The sequence below is a fragment of the Microcebus murinus genome, chromosome 3, assembly GCF_040939455.1.
Source record: "Microcebus murinus isolate Inina chromosome 3, M.murinus_Inina_mat1.0, whole genome shotgun sequence".
NCBI classification, from domain to species: Eukaryota; Metazoa; Chordata; class Mammalia; order Primates; family Cheirogaleidae; genus Microcebus; species Microcebus murinus.
The window spans coordinates 18698651-18714850 of NC_134106.1; the positions used below are offsets into that span (position 1 = coordinate 18698651).

General features: G+C 57.5%; 1 protein-coding gene across 2 annotated transcripts in view; it reads left to right on the forward strand.

Moving 5' to 3' along the window:
- KLHL29 (kelch like family member 29) overlaps nucleotides 1–16200 on the forward strand; it is a 288515-nt gene that overhangs the window by 143370 nt on the left and 128945 nt on the right. The window contains exon 3 of one of the 2 annotated variants that reach the window (XM_012788076.2): nucleotides 15845–16177. In XM_012788076.2, the coding sequence (XP_012643530.1) occupies nucleotides 15893–16177 (285 nt within the window). In that variant the 5' untranslated portion in view covers nucleotides 15845–15892. The remainder of the gene's footprint in view (nucleotides 1–15844; nucleotides 16178–16200) is intronic. The other variant, XM_012788078.3, reaches the window with a different exon arrangement.

Consider the following 16200-nt stretch of genomic DNA (forward strand, 5'->3'; position numbering starts at 1 on the left):
GAACGCGCTGCATGGGGCAGCGGGGGGAGGGAGCAGAGGAATTAGGAGGCTCTGGCAGAAACCCAGGTGAGAAAGGCCCAGAGGCCTAGACCAGCGAGGCCAGGAGGGAGCTGGGAAGGAGTGGCTGGGGCCCAGAGGAAACACAGCTCTCAGCCAAGGGGGCTGAACCTCTACGAAGCGTTGTGAGTCAGAGGTGAAGGGTCTGCAGGGCTGGGCCTGGTGGGGAATTTGAGCCCCAACAGGCAGCCCGGAAAGGATGTGGAAAGAGCCCTGACTTCAAAGCCAAGCACGAAAGCACCACCACTTCCTCCTTGGTGGCCTTAAGCAAGCCACCTAATTGCGGAGCCTCGGTTTCCCCCTTCTATAAAATGGAGGCAGTACTATGGCTCACACAGTGTAAGTGACTTTCAGAAGGGCAGGCATACTGTAGGTGCTCAATAAGTGTTTCTCTTCCCTGCTGCCTCTTTGCAGCTAGGTAAGGAAGGCTTTGCACAACAGAGAGGGGGTCCCCAGCTCAGGAGGCTGACACCAGCAAAGGCTGGGGTGTGGAGAGTGATGCCCATGGGAAGCGAAAGGGGGCGTTGGCGCCTCTGTCCCTGGCTTCATCGTGAAATTCACCGGGCACTTCTGTGGGCAGGAGGCCCTGGAGCCAGCGGGGCGAACAGGCCCGGCACACTGCTCCTGGGGACAGGTCATTTCCTGTGTGGCCAGGGAATGGGTGCCAGACCAGTTCCCTTCTCTGGCCTGAAGAATACTGAGCCCCTTTTCTTTTAGCCCCAGAAGGCCATCCCGATGGTGCCAGGCTGGCATCTGACACCACAGTCCTCCCAGCCTCGGCAGGGACCACAGCTTTCTCTGGACTCCCCTCCTCCCTCCCCATTCAAGGCCAAACCTCTGCAGAATCCTTTGTTGAACCCCAGACAGTGGGGTGTCAGCCCTGCTCTGGGGGCCCACAGAGCCCGGCCCTCTGTAAATGGGCCGCTTGTGCCCGCAGACTGGGCTGGGCTGAGCTGAGAACAGATGGCGTCTCCCTCCCTCTGCCCGGGGCTGCCACAGCTGAGATCCGGCCTGCAGACGGCTCTCCGGCACCCATTCAGGGGCCTGACCCCGTCATCCCCAGTTGTCCTCAGGGTGCCCACTCCCTTGCCCTCAGGGGAACCTGGGGCTGAGCCCTGCACAGCTGGGGTATGTGCACAAGTGACCGAGGGGAGGGGATGTGACTGCCGGGCGGAAGTAGGGCTTCCACCCAGGCAGCCGGTGCACGCGGCCACTGCTGCGTGCTTTCAGAGCTTAGCAGGTGATCAGGCACATGAGACTTGCAGAATGAGGGCCAGAAGGGATTGGGGCCACAGGGTGAGGCCGCAGAGTAACCTGGAATCATCAGGAAGACTTCCTGGAGGAAGCGAGAAAGGAGCTGGAGAAGGACTGAATCATGGGTAGCAAGATGCTAAATGAGACTGTTCCTATCGTCTTAGAGTCTTGGATGAAGCCCTGGGCTAAGCACAAACAATATCCCATAACCCCCACATTACAAGCAGGAGCTAGACAGCCCCAGGACGCCCCAACACTCTAGCCCATATAGGAGAAAAGCCTTGGGACCAACTAACAGGAAACAACAATCCCAAGAGCTAACCTGGGAGGGGTGTGAGGCTTTCCTCTCCCTCCCAGGGAGGGGCCCTCACCTCCCACCCCCTCAAGCCAGTCCTCCATGGGACCTGGTGTTATCCCAAGGCTGGAGTATGTGGAAGAACATGACCTGCACCCCCTGGAGTTTGGGGGGGCTGCCGAGACCGTGCCTGACTCCTACTGGGAAGTGTCCAAAGGCAAAAGTCTTCCCGGAGCTGCCTGGACAGGGCAGTGGAGAGCAGCATCGCGCTGGGGGCTGCAGGACAGACCTGGGAGTCAGGGACAGTCGCAGTCGTGCTCCGCAGTGGGAGCTGCACAGGGAGCCAGACTCAAGCTGTCCTGGAAGACCCCGCCCGAGAGGACAGCCCGCCAGGGTGTGAGCCATCAGAACCCCGGGGAGCAGCCTCAGCAGGCCATGGACCACCACGGGAGGCTCAACAAGGAACCTCCAATGTGCCCCACAGGCAGAAGAGCCAGCCTGGGCTCTGCCACACAGAGGCCACCTCTGCCCTTTACAGTGCTCCACTCACACCCTGCCCTTTTCCTCTCAACCTCCCCGCCCCGCACACGCCCCACCCCGCCACTCCAGGGACCCCAGAAGCAGCAGTTAGTGGGAAGGAGGCAGGAGCAGGGGTGTGTGACACTCCTCTCCTCACTACGGGACTCTGAGCCTGGGTCCCGCCAGAGCTGGGGCGGAGGGAGAAGCTTTGAATCAGATATAAGGTAAAAGTCCCCACGTAAGATTGGACTGGGCTCTGGAGAAACCAGGGATGAGAACATTTATAGAGTTGACCTTGCCAGTTACCAGCTATGTGGCCTCGCAGGTTACTTAAACCTCTAAGTAACTGAAACCTCACATGCCTCGGTTGAACACGGGTGCCTCCTCGTAGGCCTGTTCTGTGGTTCAGAGCTGATGCACGCGCAGCCCGCGGTCCAGTGCAGCATAGTCAATGCTTAGGGAGGGTGAGCTTTTGCTAGTAGAAGCAGCAGTTGCAATAGCTGTAGTAGTAGCAATGGCGCCCAAAAGTGATCCCCCCTAAAACAAACAAAAATTGCTATTTTGGTCCCAGAGAGTGGGTTGGAAGGGCAGTAGTGGGAGAACAAGGAATCCGTTTGCTGCCAATGCCCCACTGAATTCAGCCTGTCTCATATAATGAGAAGAGAGCAGAGCTGGGGGAGGCCTGGAAGGGCTGTCCCTGCAGTCTGGGTGGTCCAGGAAGGCTTCCGGGAAGAGGCAGCACAAAGACCTCAAGGGATGCAGAGGAGGAAGTACCACTGGGAGAATGGAGTGGTCTGAGGACCTGTGTGCATGTCCATGTCCCTCCTGCTCGTACTCCCACCCCCCAACTCCACCCCAAGGTATGCCAAACTTGGGGTGCGCCCCTGGGAGACAATGAGATGAGGAGGAGGCAGGCTGTGCCTCCAAGGAGCTTCCAGCCTCATGGGGTTAAAGACAAAAATCATAGACTGTCAGAGGAATTTGGCCGATGCTGAGCTGGAGAGGTTCAGGGGCACTGAAGAGTTCAGAGGAAGAAAACACAGCAGCCCCGCTCCGGGACCCTGGAAACACACACATGCGTGCGCATGCACACCCTTTTCCCTCGCTGTCTTTCCCCCTAAAACCATTTCTCCCTCTGGGCACGTGATAGGGTTGCACTTCCCCACCTGCTTAGAGTCAGGTGTGGCCATGTGGCTTGCTTTGGCCAATGACACGAGAGCACAAAGGGGGCAAGGGCCTTCTACGTGAAAACTTTGAGAGCCAGTGTGTGCTTCTCCAAGCCCTCTTTCCCTCTGCCACGGTGGCCAGCAGTGCCCAGGAGATGGCCACTCTGGCAGCCTGGGCCCTGGAGAGAGGGTGGCCTGGCACGGGGCCCCCAACTCACCAGCAGTGAGCACAGGGCGTGAGCAAAAAGCACACGTTGTTGAACCACTGAGATTTGGAGGCAGTTTATCAAACCACTGTTCCAGGCTGATGCAACTGTGATTTTTTTTTAAGTGGCCAAAATAGAAAACTGACCCTGAGTGAATCTTCTCTGAACTCTGTGACCCTTCCTCTGTTGGAACCCCCCTTGTCCTGGGAATAGGAGGTCTGGATTCTAGTTCATCTCTGCCCTAACCCCTGTGCCTCAGTTACCAGCATTGTCAAGGGGATTACTGTCCCTGCCCCACCTGCCTCCCAGAGCTGCTGCGAGGGTCCAGCAAGGTGGGGCAGGGGCAGACCTCAGAGACCTGGGAGTCTCGGAACAGCTGGCGGGCGCCCTGCATTCGTCAGCTTCCCTGCCTTGGGTCCTGGGGGTCACAGTGAAGGTCACCCCTGCCTAGTTTCAGGCGAAGGACACACCAGGACGGGAAGACCCCAGGGTGCTCAATGGGTGCTAGTGTGCAAGGGGCCGGCGGTCCCAGGCTGCCCAGCAGGGGTGCAAGTGGCAGCCTGGAAGCGAAGTATCCCTGCTTGGTTAATCTAAAAATAAACAGAAAGGCAACAAAATCTATGTTTCAATTACTGCACACAAGCTGTTCAAACAGCCAGCTCTGCACTGGAGATGTGAACTTGTCAACAGAGGCTGCCTCGTTTGCATGCTTGGGTGGTGATAAAACACACAACCTCGCAACAGGCTGCCCTCTGGTCTGGGCTGCTTTTTTTTTTTTTTAATTAAATTAAATTAAAAACACGGACATAGAATAAAGACAATGAAGACCTGAAGCAAGTACATCAAGATAGGGTAGCAGCTCCCAACGCAAACACAAAGAAGGCTCTGTGGTCCCAGACAAGCCTGGTACTGAGGTCGCCAGGGGAGTGGGCAAAGCAAGGGCTCCGCAGCCAAGAGCAGCAGACAAAAGTCTCTCCCACGTGGCTGAACACGCTCCTCCCCTGGGACTTGCTGCCGACCACAGAGGAACCCCCGTGAGCAGTGTGGGCCTTTGGATCCCAGAGCCAAAGTGAAGGCCTTTTGGGGACCCCCTCTGTGGGGGAGAGATGTGTCACAGGCCACCTCTGGGGCTGAGCTCAGCAGGCTGCATGCATGGCAGGCCAAGCTGGGACTTGTGTCCTTGGCCACACCGCATTTCACCTCCCATCTTATGGAGCCCAGGAAGCTAGCCCAGGCTGGGGCTCCGGGCCACCCGAACTATGCTGGCTGCTCCGTGCCCTGGTCCCTGATGCGTTCATGCTTTTCTCTTTTCTGACTGTTCCCCGCTTCTGAGCACCCCTACTTTCCTGAAGGCAGGAGCCAGGGGGCCCTGTTCTTATGGGCCCCTCCGCATGTTGCACTGGGCCAGGCGTAATGGGGAGGGAGGTGGCCAGGGAATTGAATGTGATGTGGCGAGACCCAGGGATGTGCTGGGGAGGGAACGGGGGCACGAAAGCCCAGCTCATGGAGGGGACCCCAGAAGAGGAAGCCGGTCGCATCACGGTTTCCCAGGGAGGGCTGTGGGGAAGCAGGGGAGGCCCACGTCCCACCAGAGGCGAGACTGGACAGCAGGCACTGGCACTGAAGGCTGGGGACGGTTCCACAGATCCTGTGTGCTGAAGTGGCTGTCGGTTTCGCATTCACTCTGGGCAGGGATTTAAATGTCCCCGGCCCTCGGAGCGATTCTGCAGCCATCAGCCCAGACGCTAGTTACTTGGTGAAATAAAAGAGCAGCGAGTCTCTCCCAAGGAAGATAATATCCTGTCACAGGCAGTATGATCTGCCGGCCATGTGACGGCCATTCCCTAATGTTTCCAAATAGACTTTTGAATAGACTCTTGTCTAGAAGAAAGCAAATTGCGAGAGCATTTTTGGCAGCCAAATAGAGAGAACGCATCAGTCTTTCTTCTTTGCAACTCTTGCCGCTGGGTCTGGCTCCAGGCACCGAGTAGGATTCATTCATCAGCTCGGGCCACTGATGAACACCATTTCCTGTGAAGAGAGAGCGCGTTGAATTAGTCAATTCTGCAAGATTCAGAATAAGCAGGCGAGCCCGAGTGGCGGCCCTGGGAGAGGGGGAGGACGACTTGGAGAAGGGAGGTAACCGCAAAATGCAGCTCCAACGACTGCGATCCGTGTGTTTGCAAGACTGCGGGGCTCGGTTTTCAGTGCTTGCATCCTCTGCGGAGCCACAAGAACAAGGAGTGGGAAGGAGCAAAGATGGTTATTCGTAATGATGACTGGTTAATCCCTCTAAGCGATCAAACCGTACTCTCCATAGCACCCTCATCGATCCTGATGTTTACGAGCTTCTAATTTATACACACTCTTCTTTTCCCCTCAGTTTATGCTGATATTATGTTGCCAACTGTCATTTCCAATATCTTTTTTATTTTTCATTATCACCATTATAATGATTTACACCAGGAGCAATAGCACAAATGCCTAGTCAATTAGTCCCATGGGAAAAGTCTCTGAATCGTGTGTGCTTTTTTGGAAGAAAAAAAAAAATCACTACATCAAAACCCACACCAGATTTTCTCAAAGCAAAGGTGCACATAGGAAGGGAGGGAAATGGAAGGCTTGTTCTTTTAATATTGTTCATCTAAAACAGGCACTGCATACCGCCTTTCCAAGACGGGAGATTGCTTTTTGCGTAAGAAATTGTGCCCAGAAAAGGAATCAGTGGCATTTTTCTTGAAACCTACCACCAGAAAAGCATTTTGAACATTTGTCTTTTTAGGTCATGTATTAAGCCCTGTGATTATGGAATACGGCTTTCCCCAAAAATATATCCATCCCACAGAGACAGAATGCCTGGGTCCCAGGGCTGCCTCCAGGCCTGCAAGCTCGGCTGCATGTGAGGCTGGTGTGTCTCAGATTTTAACCTGCATCCCGGTAGAGTCCTCTCCCACCTCCCCATCCTGTTGCAAATGCAGAGTCTGACTCAGTAGTGCTGGAGCAAGGCCTGAGACCCTTCGTTTCTAACAAGCACCCCGGGGATGCCGACGTTCCTGGCCCACAGACCACACTTTGAGCAGGGAGGACTCAGGCCGCTGCCACCAGCCCTCGGCTGCATTCTCTTCTTCCTCCTTGGTCATCAAATGCATTTTATAAAATGCAAGGCCAGCGCTCGCCTGTCTACACGTCGGGATGCTGTGCAGCAAATGATGTGGTGGCTCCAAAAGAACCTTGTGTAGTGAGATCACTTCCCAGAAGACCCTCCTCGCCCCGCCCCCGCCCCCGCGCTAACGCTGAGGCAGGCGGCACAAATGCGGTATTGTTCATCGCGGTCCGGTGCGGGACGGCAGAGCTCCAACGCCTATTTACTTTGCGTAACTGCAACTTCGTACCTTGTGACCGTCTCCTCCCCGTGTAGGTGCTCCTACTACAAAGGGGAAAAAGGGAGAAGCAGAGGACACCGTTGACCGTGTGGCATCCATCTGTGGCAGTGATCGTGCCGGCGGTTTATGGTTTCGGGTGTGGACACGGCTCCAAAGACACCAACTCGTATGCATTCAGTACATACAGCTTTTTGTCTGTTAACCGTGCCTCAACAAAGCAGTTTAAAAAAGGAAGAAGAACCTTGTGAAGGGCAAGAACTGGGGCCCTGTAAGGCCTTAGGGCCGTCGTTATGGCCACCGCTGGACATTTAAGGCAGGGCTCCCTCCTTCCTCTCCCTGCAGGCCCGTCGCACCCACTGCTGCCCAGGAAACTCTCGTGCCCGCAGGCCCGTGCTGCCCTCAGAGCTTTGGAGAAAGGCTGAGAGCTGGGAAACGCGTGCAGGGTTAGCTGGCATTGGAGAGAGAGGCTCCCTGTCTTCTTTAAACAATAAAGACAATACCCTAAAGCCCTTTGTTGCAGAGACTGATGCCACGTGGGGTCCCGGGAGTGCAAGCAGAGATCAGAGGTCACCGTTCTGGTTTCTAATCCGATTTGTCGTATCCCTGATCCCCCTCCCCCGAGCCTGGAGGGCCTGGTGGAGGCTGCCTAGTTGGGTCCAGACCCTGCAGTCTATAGCGGGACTTGCTGGAACCTTCCGGCTGCTAAGCAGCAGGGCGGAGCTGAGCCACTCCAGCCAGGTGCCCTGGGCTGGGTGGTCTCCACACTGGCCCTTGCTGAGTGGGGCCTGATGGCGAGGTGGCCAGTGATGACTGGGGGCCGGGCAGGGGGTGTCACACAGGACAGTGGTCCCTCGTGGCTGGGCAAGGTGAGGTGGAGGGGAAGGGCCCTTTCAGAGCAGAGGCGAAACGTGGCAGCAAAGACTGTTCAGTTCACCTGGGGCCTTGTTATTTTAAGGAAATGAACTAAAAATAAAACCACACCTCAGGTTATTCAGCCTGCAGAGGGAGCGGGAGAAGGCTGGCATCCGCCTGTGATGCCCCAGGGCCCGGGCTGGCACCTACACACAGCCCCCCGTGACCCGCATGTTCACGTCTGCTTGGAGGTGCTGAGCACTGCACCCCACCCGAGCAGCGCCCCGCCCTCAGGGCCCGTGTGCAGGGCCAGGACAGGCGCCAGGCCAGTGAGGCGTATTTTCAGGAGCTGTCTCTTCCAGGCAGGGTAAATGCAGGGGCGCCTCAGGGGGGCCTCCTTAAATTCGGCCCCAAGCACCTCACTGTCCTCGGCCCCCTCCTGGCCTGTGCTCTGTGCTGGAAAGGGCTTGTCGTTCTTGTCTCACAGATGTTTCCTGAGCACACCACCCGCCGCGGGCGCCCTGCCCTGTGCTTGGTCAGCCACCGTGGGGGAAACAGAGGTGGAGAGGCGGCCTGTCTTTAGGGACGAGACCAGAACTCACAGGGGTCTGGAGCATGCCCGTCTGCCGCGGCAGTCATAGGCCTGGAGAGTCAGGCTCTGCGAGTTCCGAGGAGAGAGGGCTCGTCAAAGAGCCAGCGTGGGCCCACCGCCAGCCTCAGCCAGAAGCGAGTCTTCTGAGTTTGCGGGGGCTTGGGGGGTGTCACTGGGGCCAGACCACCCCAGGAAGCAGAGAGGCATTTCCAAGGGGCAGCCTTAGCCCCCAAGAACATCCATGCTACGTGGTGGCCAAGCCAGCTTCTCCAGAAGCACCCGGAGAGTTCCTTTGTGTTGCATCTGCCAAGATGGTGTTCCGGCTGCTGTTTAGTATTTAGCTCCAGAAGAAAGGCTAAAAGATGCAGAGAGGGAAACTAAAATAATAAAGACAGGCACGGACCGTTCCAATCGACTTGGCAGCACGTCTCCCCCAAATGAGGCAATCATACATTTTCCGATCGGGGCTGGACGGGCCGCGGCTCATTCCTCAGCCAGCCGTCCCAGCTCCCCTGTCTGGGGGCAGCGCGGGCTCCCTGCCTTCCTGCGGATTAATCACGCCTTCGAGGCCTCACAGCCGGCCGCCCACTCCTTCAGCGTGTCTTAATGATAGGAACGAGGACAGGGTCATTAGCCACCTGTGATCCTGTGTAGTGTGTGCACACGGCGCATGTTAATAGGGGAGGGCCACCACCAGCATCCAGAACACACGGCATGTGGCCGGGCGCACCCCACCGCCATCCTGCTGGCGAGCAGGGAGTCTGGCTCCCGGACACAGCGCCTGTGCCCCGGCCCACGTAGACAACACACACACACCGTGGCACGCGGCGTCTTGATTATTTGCTCATGAATTATTCACGGTGAGGGTTTTCCAGGCGGATCCAGCAGCAGGCCTGCTGATCTGGTATCCAGCAAGTGTCCGGGGGATGGAGCTCCCCCAGCAGCTGGTAAGAAATTAGGGACACAGTCTGGGCGCCGGGCTGAGCCTGGGTGTCCACTGACTTCCTTCCTACAGCGTCCTTGGGCCCTGGTAGCCCTGGCCTTTCAGCAACCTGGGCTGTTACGGTGTAACGAGTCTGTGTCCAGGTCTGTCTGCCCGGGTCTGTGTCCAGGTCAGGAAGCGCAGCCCGAGGGCAGCCCGAGGGCTGCGGGGAGGCAGCGGGCGGGTGTGACTGGCAGGCCCTGCGCCCGGGGCAGACTCCGGGCCAGCAAAACACAGGTTCCGCCCACCCCTGGGGAGGGTGCGGGCTCCTTCCCTCCCAGCCACACCCCCGGGACAGTGCAGAGGACGGTGCTGGGGGTGGAGAAGCCCCTCCATCAAGGCAGGGTGTGGGTCTGGGGATATATGGTCCCCTACATCACGGATGTTGCTCGAGGATGCCCTTACCCACCCCCAAGTCTATTGTCTCCCAGGGGCCCTGGGTGAGACCCCACTACCAGGTCCCAAGCCGCCTAGCACAGAGGGCCTCAGTAGACACCGGACCACACGCACAGCTTTGTATTCCGCAATCTCCTTGTCCTCACCCCGAAACCTGCCCCATTCCTGTTGGACATGAGGGTTCTAGGCAGTGGGAGAAGGCTTGGAAGGAGCGAGAAGTCAGGGGCTGAGGTCACTTTGTCGTCTTGGTTTCAATCCTCATAAACACCTGACTATCTCCCGCAAGGGAACTGGAAGAGGCCCTGCTCCTGCCACTCTAGCCACACTGAGGACTTGGCCCCATCTGCCAGCAGGAAGTGCTTCTGCAGACTGGGGAGGCTGAGGGGAAGCACACTGGTGCAGGGCCCAGGGGTGCCCCTCTCGGGTGGAGGACACTTTCTGGTGGGCAGGGGAGCCGTCTGGGAGCCCTTCACTCTTTCCTAGGGATGAGCAACGGAAGGGAAAGACCTTTCTCAAGGGGACTGGGATGCTATTGGGCACACCCAAGCGGTGGCCCTGCACCACTTCTGAGGGACACAGAGTCGTGAGATAGTTGGGCTGGTAGGCTGTGGTTTCCCAGAGCTGGTGGGTGTGGCATTGCTGCTCTTGAGGATGCTAAGGGACTTTGCCCTTAGGTTTGGGGGTGCACCTGTGTGCATCAAGGCACCAGCATGTGGCTCTGAACGGGGCACTGGGTTGCAGCAGGACCAGTGACTAGACATCCACAGAAGCGCTTCCTAAGGCAGCGTGTTCACCCCACATTCTTCAGACTCTATAAGGACGTCCTCCCCTTCACCCTCTCGCTCCCTGGAGGGGACGAGGTGCATCCACAGAGCAGGGAACGGGGAGTCAGGAGGAGGGAGCTGGCTTCCTGAGCTGTGTGCAGGGCCGCTCCAGCCTCCCTGTCCAGGTCTGGCGCTGGGAAGCGCAGCCCGAGGGCTGCCCGGGGCTGCAGGGAGGCAGCGGGCGGGTGTGACTGGCAGGCCCTGCGCCCAGGGCAGACTCCAGGCCAGCAAAACACAGGTTCCGCCCGCCCCTGGGGAGGGTGCAGGCTCCTTCCCTCCCAGCCACACCCCCGGGACAGTGCAGAGGACGGTGCTGGGGGTGGAGAAGCAGCTTTGCTACACACAGGAGCCCGAGGGCCAGAGCCACGTCCCGCAGGTGAGACGCCACCTCTGGGAGCCTTTCAGGTCTAACCCTAACCTGCACCTGAGGGTCACCTGCCTCCACCCACAAATGCAGGATCTTGTGGACGCCAGGGCTTTTCTTCACACGTGTTCGTGTGATTTAAACCGGTGCTGGCAAGACACTAACCCCACCCGGGGACCAGTCCTAGTGCCCTCATAAGTGGTCCGCTCCCGCACAGGAGAGGCTGCTGCCCGGAACCCCCCTTGGCGCAGGGCCCCAGGCCAGGCTCGGCCATTCGCAGGCAGCCGGCCAGGAACGGTGCTCACCTCGACAAGGAAACATTTCCGCCTGTTTTGTCTGCGATTGCCTGGCCGGTCTCCTCTGCGGCACTCGTCCATTCAGGGCCTCGTTCCGCCGCCACGAGCACCTCCCCCAGCGCCACCCCGGGCACGCACACGTGTGCGCACACGGGACCTTCTGCACGCTGGCGCGGTGCCCAGCAGGAAGTACTGAAGTTGCCGCCGCTGGCGCTGGCGCTGTGCCGCCGCCTCACTCAGGGTGAACTGTGCAACACCTTCCTTTCGTTCTGTTTGAAAGGGAAAATTAAATCGAGGAATGGAGTCTCACCCGAAGGAGGCTGGCGTGCAAACAGTTGACCTTTGTTTTGAATGCACACAAGGAGGCTGCAACCAGATTGTGCAGCTCCGGCGCCAGGTCTCCATCTCCTCCCTGGCATTTTAAGGAGACTGGAAGGGCCGAGCTGCAGGCTGGGGGCGTGGGGGTGGCGGTGGCGGTGCAGGGCGCTGCAAAGCACAGGAGCTGTGATCAAGATGGGGCGCGGTGTGGCCCAGCAGAGGGTCCCCGAGGTAGCGACCCACCGAGAGGTTTTGCAGGCAGCCCAGGAGAGCCCCTCTGACCTGTTCCCAAGCATGCTCGGTCCCCCTTGGCGTGTCTCAGGGGTGCACGGTTGCCAGCCACCCTCAATGCCTGCTGTCCTCACCAGCTGGAAAGAGATGATTCCTTTGACGATGTGTGAGGTTGTGTTGTTCTGCAGTAATGTCGGGGCTGATTTATTGTATCAGTCAGGCCAGGCGAGGCTGTGGGCAGGTAACAAATAGACTGCCGATCGCAGTGCCTTATCACAACTAAGACTGATGTCCCAGTCGTGCAGAGTCCAAGGCGGGTAGGGAACCCTCTTCCATCTAGGAGATGAGGTCTCCGCAGTTGCCGTGGCAGCAAAGGGAACTGAGGTTCATAGAAGGTGTTTGGAAAGGGCCAGGCTGGAGGCCGTGCCCATCCCCTGCCCACCCGTCCTATCTGCAGAGTCCAGACACAGGATCCCAAGCTAGCTGCAACGGCGGCTGTGAGAGCTCGCCTGTGTGCTCAGAAAGAGGGCCCAGTATGGTGAATATACAGTGTCATCTCTGCTGCATTTAGGGTCCTACCTAGGGTCACGGTGTTCCCTGAGGCAGTGATAATTAGCGATAGCCCTGCCTTGGCAGGTGAACCTTGAGAAACTCCAGTCTTCTAAGCTGTGAGGTCCAGCTGCCCCTGGACATGTGGGAATTCTCCTTTCAAGCTGTCCTTGGAGGCTCAAGGTCTGATTTACTAGGAAGGTAGGACATTTTCTTACCATTCCCAGCGAATCTCCCAAACTATCTGCAACTATACCCTGCTCTCCGCTCTCTCTACCACTGACAGCAAACAGTGCCCCGCCACTGTCAAAGGCCAATCCCTCCCTCGGACTTTGCATCTCATCCCCTGTAGCCTCCGCAAGGATTTTATTGGTATAATTCCAGCACTGTGTGCTGCATTGCTGAGCCCTCTCCAGCGCCTGCATGGAATTTCCAGTTAGAAGACTCAAGGTTTCTATGTTGGAGATTTTTCTCTTCACACAAATGTGTTTGTTTTTTCTAGAAACGTTCAGCAATTAAGAAAAAATAAGCATTTGTTCATCCATTCAGCACGCATGAAGTGAACACCCTTCTATGCCAGACACCGTGCTGGGTGCTGGGGTTACAAAGTAATGGGGACGCTGGCCCCGTTTTCAAGTTGGGAGACAGACGGCAGCCGTGGATGCTGGGATGGTGGTGGGTGCAGGATGCTCGGGCCTCTGTCGCCTCACCCAGAGGGGGCGGGTCTGTGCAGCCTCCTAGCAGACTCGGTGCCTTAGCCAGGAGGGGGTCGGAGACCGTTCCGGCAAATGGGCAGTGTGAGCTTGGGCCCCGACCTGAGAGAGGATGTGAGGCCTTCAGCAGCCATAAGGCATCGGGAACACCCAGGCACCACCTCTGGGACAGGACAAGTGAGAGGGGACGCTGGAAAAATGAGCCAGCCCAGACCCTGCTGGGCCACCTGAAAGAGTCCGAACCTTATTCTGAAGGATAGGGTTTAAAGCAGGAAAGTGAAGGATCGAGATCAGATTTGTGCTTTAAAAAGAAAATCATATGGGCAGCTGGGTGGAGAATAAGTGAGAAGGGCGAGGTTGGGGGCAGGCAGACTAGTTGAAATGCCACGTGGGAGACGTCACTTGAGGTCGAGGCTACAGATGGAGAAGGGGCAGAGGGATCTGGTGCCTCGCTGTGGAATAGGGGAGTGGGGATGGGGACATAGAGGTGGCTTCCTCTGAGAGAGGGAATTCCTGGGAAGGAGTGTTTGTACAGAAGAACGAGGAGTTGAGGGACATGCAGGCATTTAGGTATCTAGGGAGCAGCCAGGTGAAGGCTTGTGTAGCAGGCTGCAGGTGGTAGGGGGTGCTTAGAAGAGCTAGCAATGTACCCTGGGTGACATCAGGAAGGGATAATGACCAGACCACCCAGGGTGCCCACCCGAGGACCATGCATCAGGAGAGAGGTCTAGGAGGGAACATGGAACCACAGAGCCCAGCTTTTGCAAAGGAGGCTGAGCATGGGTAGCAGAGAGGTAGGAGGAAGGCTGGGAGCAAGGGTGGAGCCACAGGACCCCGAGGAGGGTTCCAGAAGAGAGGGAAGTCAAGAAGGACAAAGGCATATACAGCCCATGAGATTTAACAAACAGGTCATTCATGGAGTGGCTGAACCAAAAGGCACATCAGACCAGGTGACAGAGCGACCAGGAGGAGGAAACCTGGAGCCAAGTTCAGAGACTCAAGAACCTTGGTCAAAAAAGTTTACAGAGGCGATCAAAGAGGGAACTGATTTTAATTTTTTGTTTTTGACAGTAACCATGTAATGTTGAATAGATGATTTTTAAACAGAATGTTTGTGACATTGTATAAGCCAGGAAGGGGGATGATGAAATAAGCGGTGAAGCCACATCCAACTGAAGAGGTTGCAGTTCTGCTTTGGGGGGCCTGCAGGCTCAGCCCGGGCTGCTGGTTGGGCTCAGGTCTCCTCCAAGTCCTGGCAGAGGGGACAGTGGCCACCAGGGCACAAGCCACCTGCAAAATAGAACATGGGTAACAGGTTGCTTGGGTCAGGCACAGGCTCTGGCTCCATGACACTGAAAGTTGGCAACTAGGTCTGGATGCAAAAGCCAGAGTAGGATCAGGCTTTATAGATAGTTTAAAAATAAAGTGACCTGTCCATCCACTGGCCAGCAGTCAGAGCCCGTCCTCAGGGCTGAGTAGGACTTGGTGGGATAGGAAGAGGAGCCGGGGCCTCCAGGAGCTCACACCCCAGACTGGAGGCAGTTGGAGAATGGAAAAGAGTCAAAGGAAATAAAGTTGTGCCTGAGCCATGGCCAGGGCTCTGGGTGCGAAGGGCAGGGCAGACCCCACCGTAACCCACCCACCTGTGCCCTGGCCACAGCCTCTGCCCTCTGTCTCTGCCTCTCTGCGACATCTCTACAACCTTCCTGACCGAGGGTAACCTTGGGCTGGGCCAGGCAGGCAGCCAGGCAAGTCATGGTAATGCTGAGCAAAATGCAATCTTCGGTGATTCAGAAGGCCCTTCCGAACATCATGGTGTGTCTGGGTCTCCATGACAACCCTGAAGGGCCTTCTGTTTGGAGACACAGCAAAGCCGCGCGGGAGCTGGTCTGCTTAACAGAGGCCAGGGTGCTCGCGGGGTCTCTGGTGCCCGCGACCTAAGCATAGGGCTGTGAAGGGGAACTCAACTCCTGGAGGCTGACACCTTCCCAGACTTGCGTCCGCTTTTAGTCCGGGTCTGAAGGTGGAGGTCCTGGCCTCTCGATCACTTGCAGTTCTCTGACCTCGGGGGAGCACTTCTGCTCAGTGAGTTTCCTCGTCCGTAAGCCGGGGCAGTCGCGCCCTGCCACCTCCCAGGCTACTGCAAGCGGATGTGAGATTACGTGAAGGCTCTGTCTACTAGAAAGTGAGTCTGCAGATGTGGGTGGTGTTGCCCTATCTCATGGTTGAGGAAAACACGGTCTGAGGCAGGGGTCCTCAAACTTTTTAAACAAGAGGCCGGTTCACTGTCCCTCAGACCGTTGGAGGATGCGGCGCACACTCCACACATGCGCGCTGTGGGCCCGGGACGAGTCACCTGCTAAGCAGGACAGGCAGCCGCAGCAAAAACACCCAGCAGGCTGCATAAATGTCCTCGGCGGGCCGCATGTGGCCCGAGGGCCGTAGTTTGAGGAACCCTGGTCTGAGGCATCCACAGGGTCTTTTTTCACAGTGGGGCTGGGAGGGGAAAAATCCCAACCATAATTAAAATGTGCACATCTGTCCTCCGTGTCACCCAGGGCAGTGTGATGTGGCCAAACAAAAGCATCACTTTAAACTGTGACTGGGTTCAAATCCTGCCTGCTCCACTTTGCACGTGACCCTGGAAAAGTCACTCATTTCTTGTCTGTGAAGTGGGGCTAATCCACGCACCGTGGGCTTGCTGCGACTCTGAAATGAGCTCACATTCGAAAGCCGGTGATTGGACCCAGAGAAGGGGCCTGATGGCTGCTGCCAGTTGCCGCTGCCTGCTTGCACCCGGCGGGGCCATGGTTTGTCTAAATCGCCCTCCTTTCTGTTCTATGCCAGCAGGTCCGGCCTCTGATTCCCTGCGAGAAGCCGCCTCGGCCCACCGAGATGTCCCGGCACCACAGCCGCTTCGAAAGAGATTACCGGGTGGGCTGGGACCGCCGAGAGTGGAGCGTCAACGGGACGCATGGGACCACCAGCATCTGCAGTGTCACCTCGGGGGCTGGCGGTGGCACAGCCAGCAGCCTCAGCGCCCGGCCTGGCCTCCTGCCGCTGCCCGTGGTGCCCTCCCGGCTACCCACGCCTGCCACGGCCCCCGCTCCCTGCACCACCGGCAGCAGCGAGGCCATCACCAGCCTTGTGGCCAGCTCTGCCTCTGCAGTCACCACCAAGGTAAGACCTGCGTCCTCCCCGAG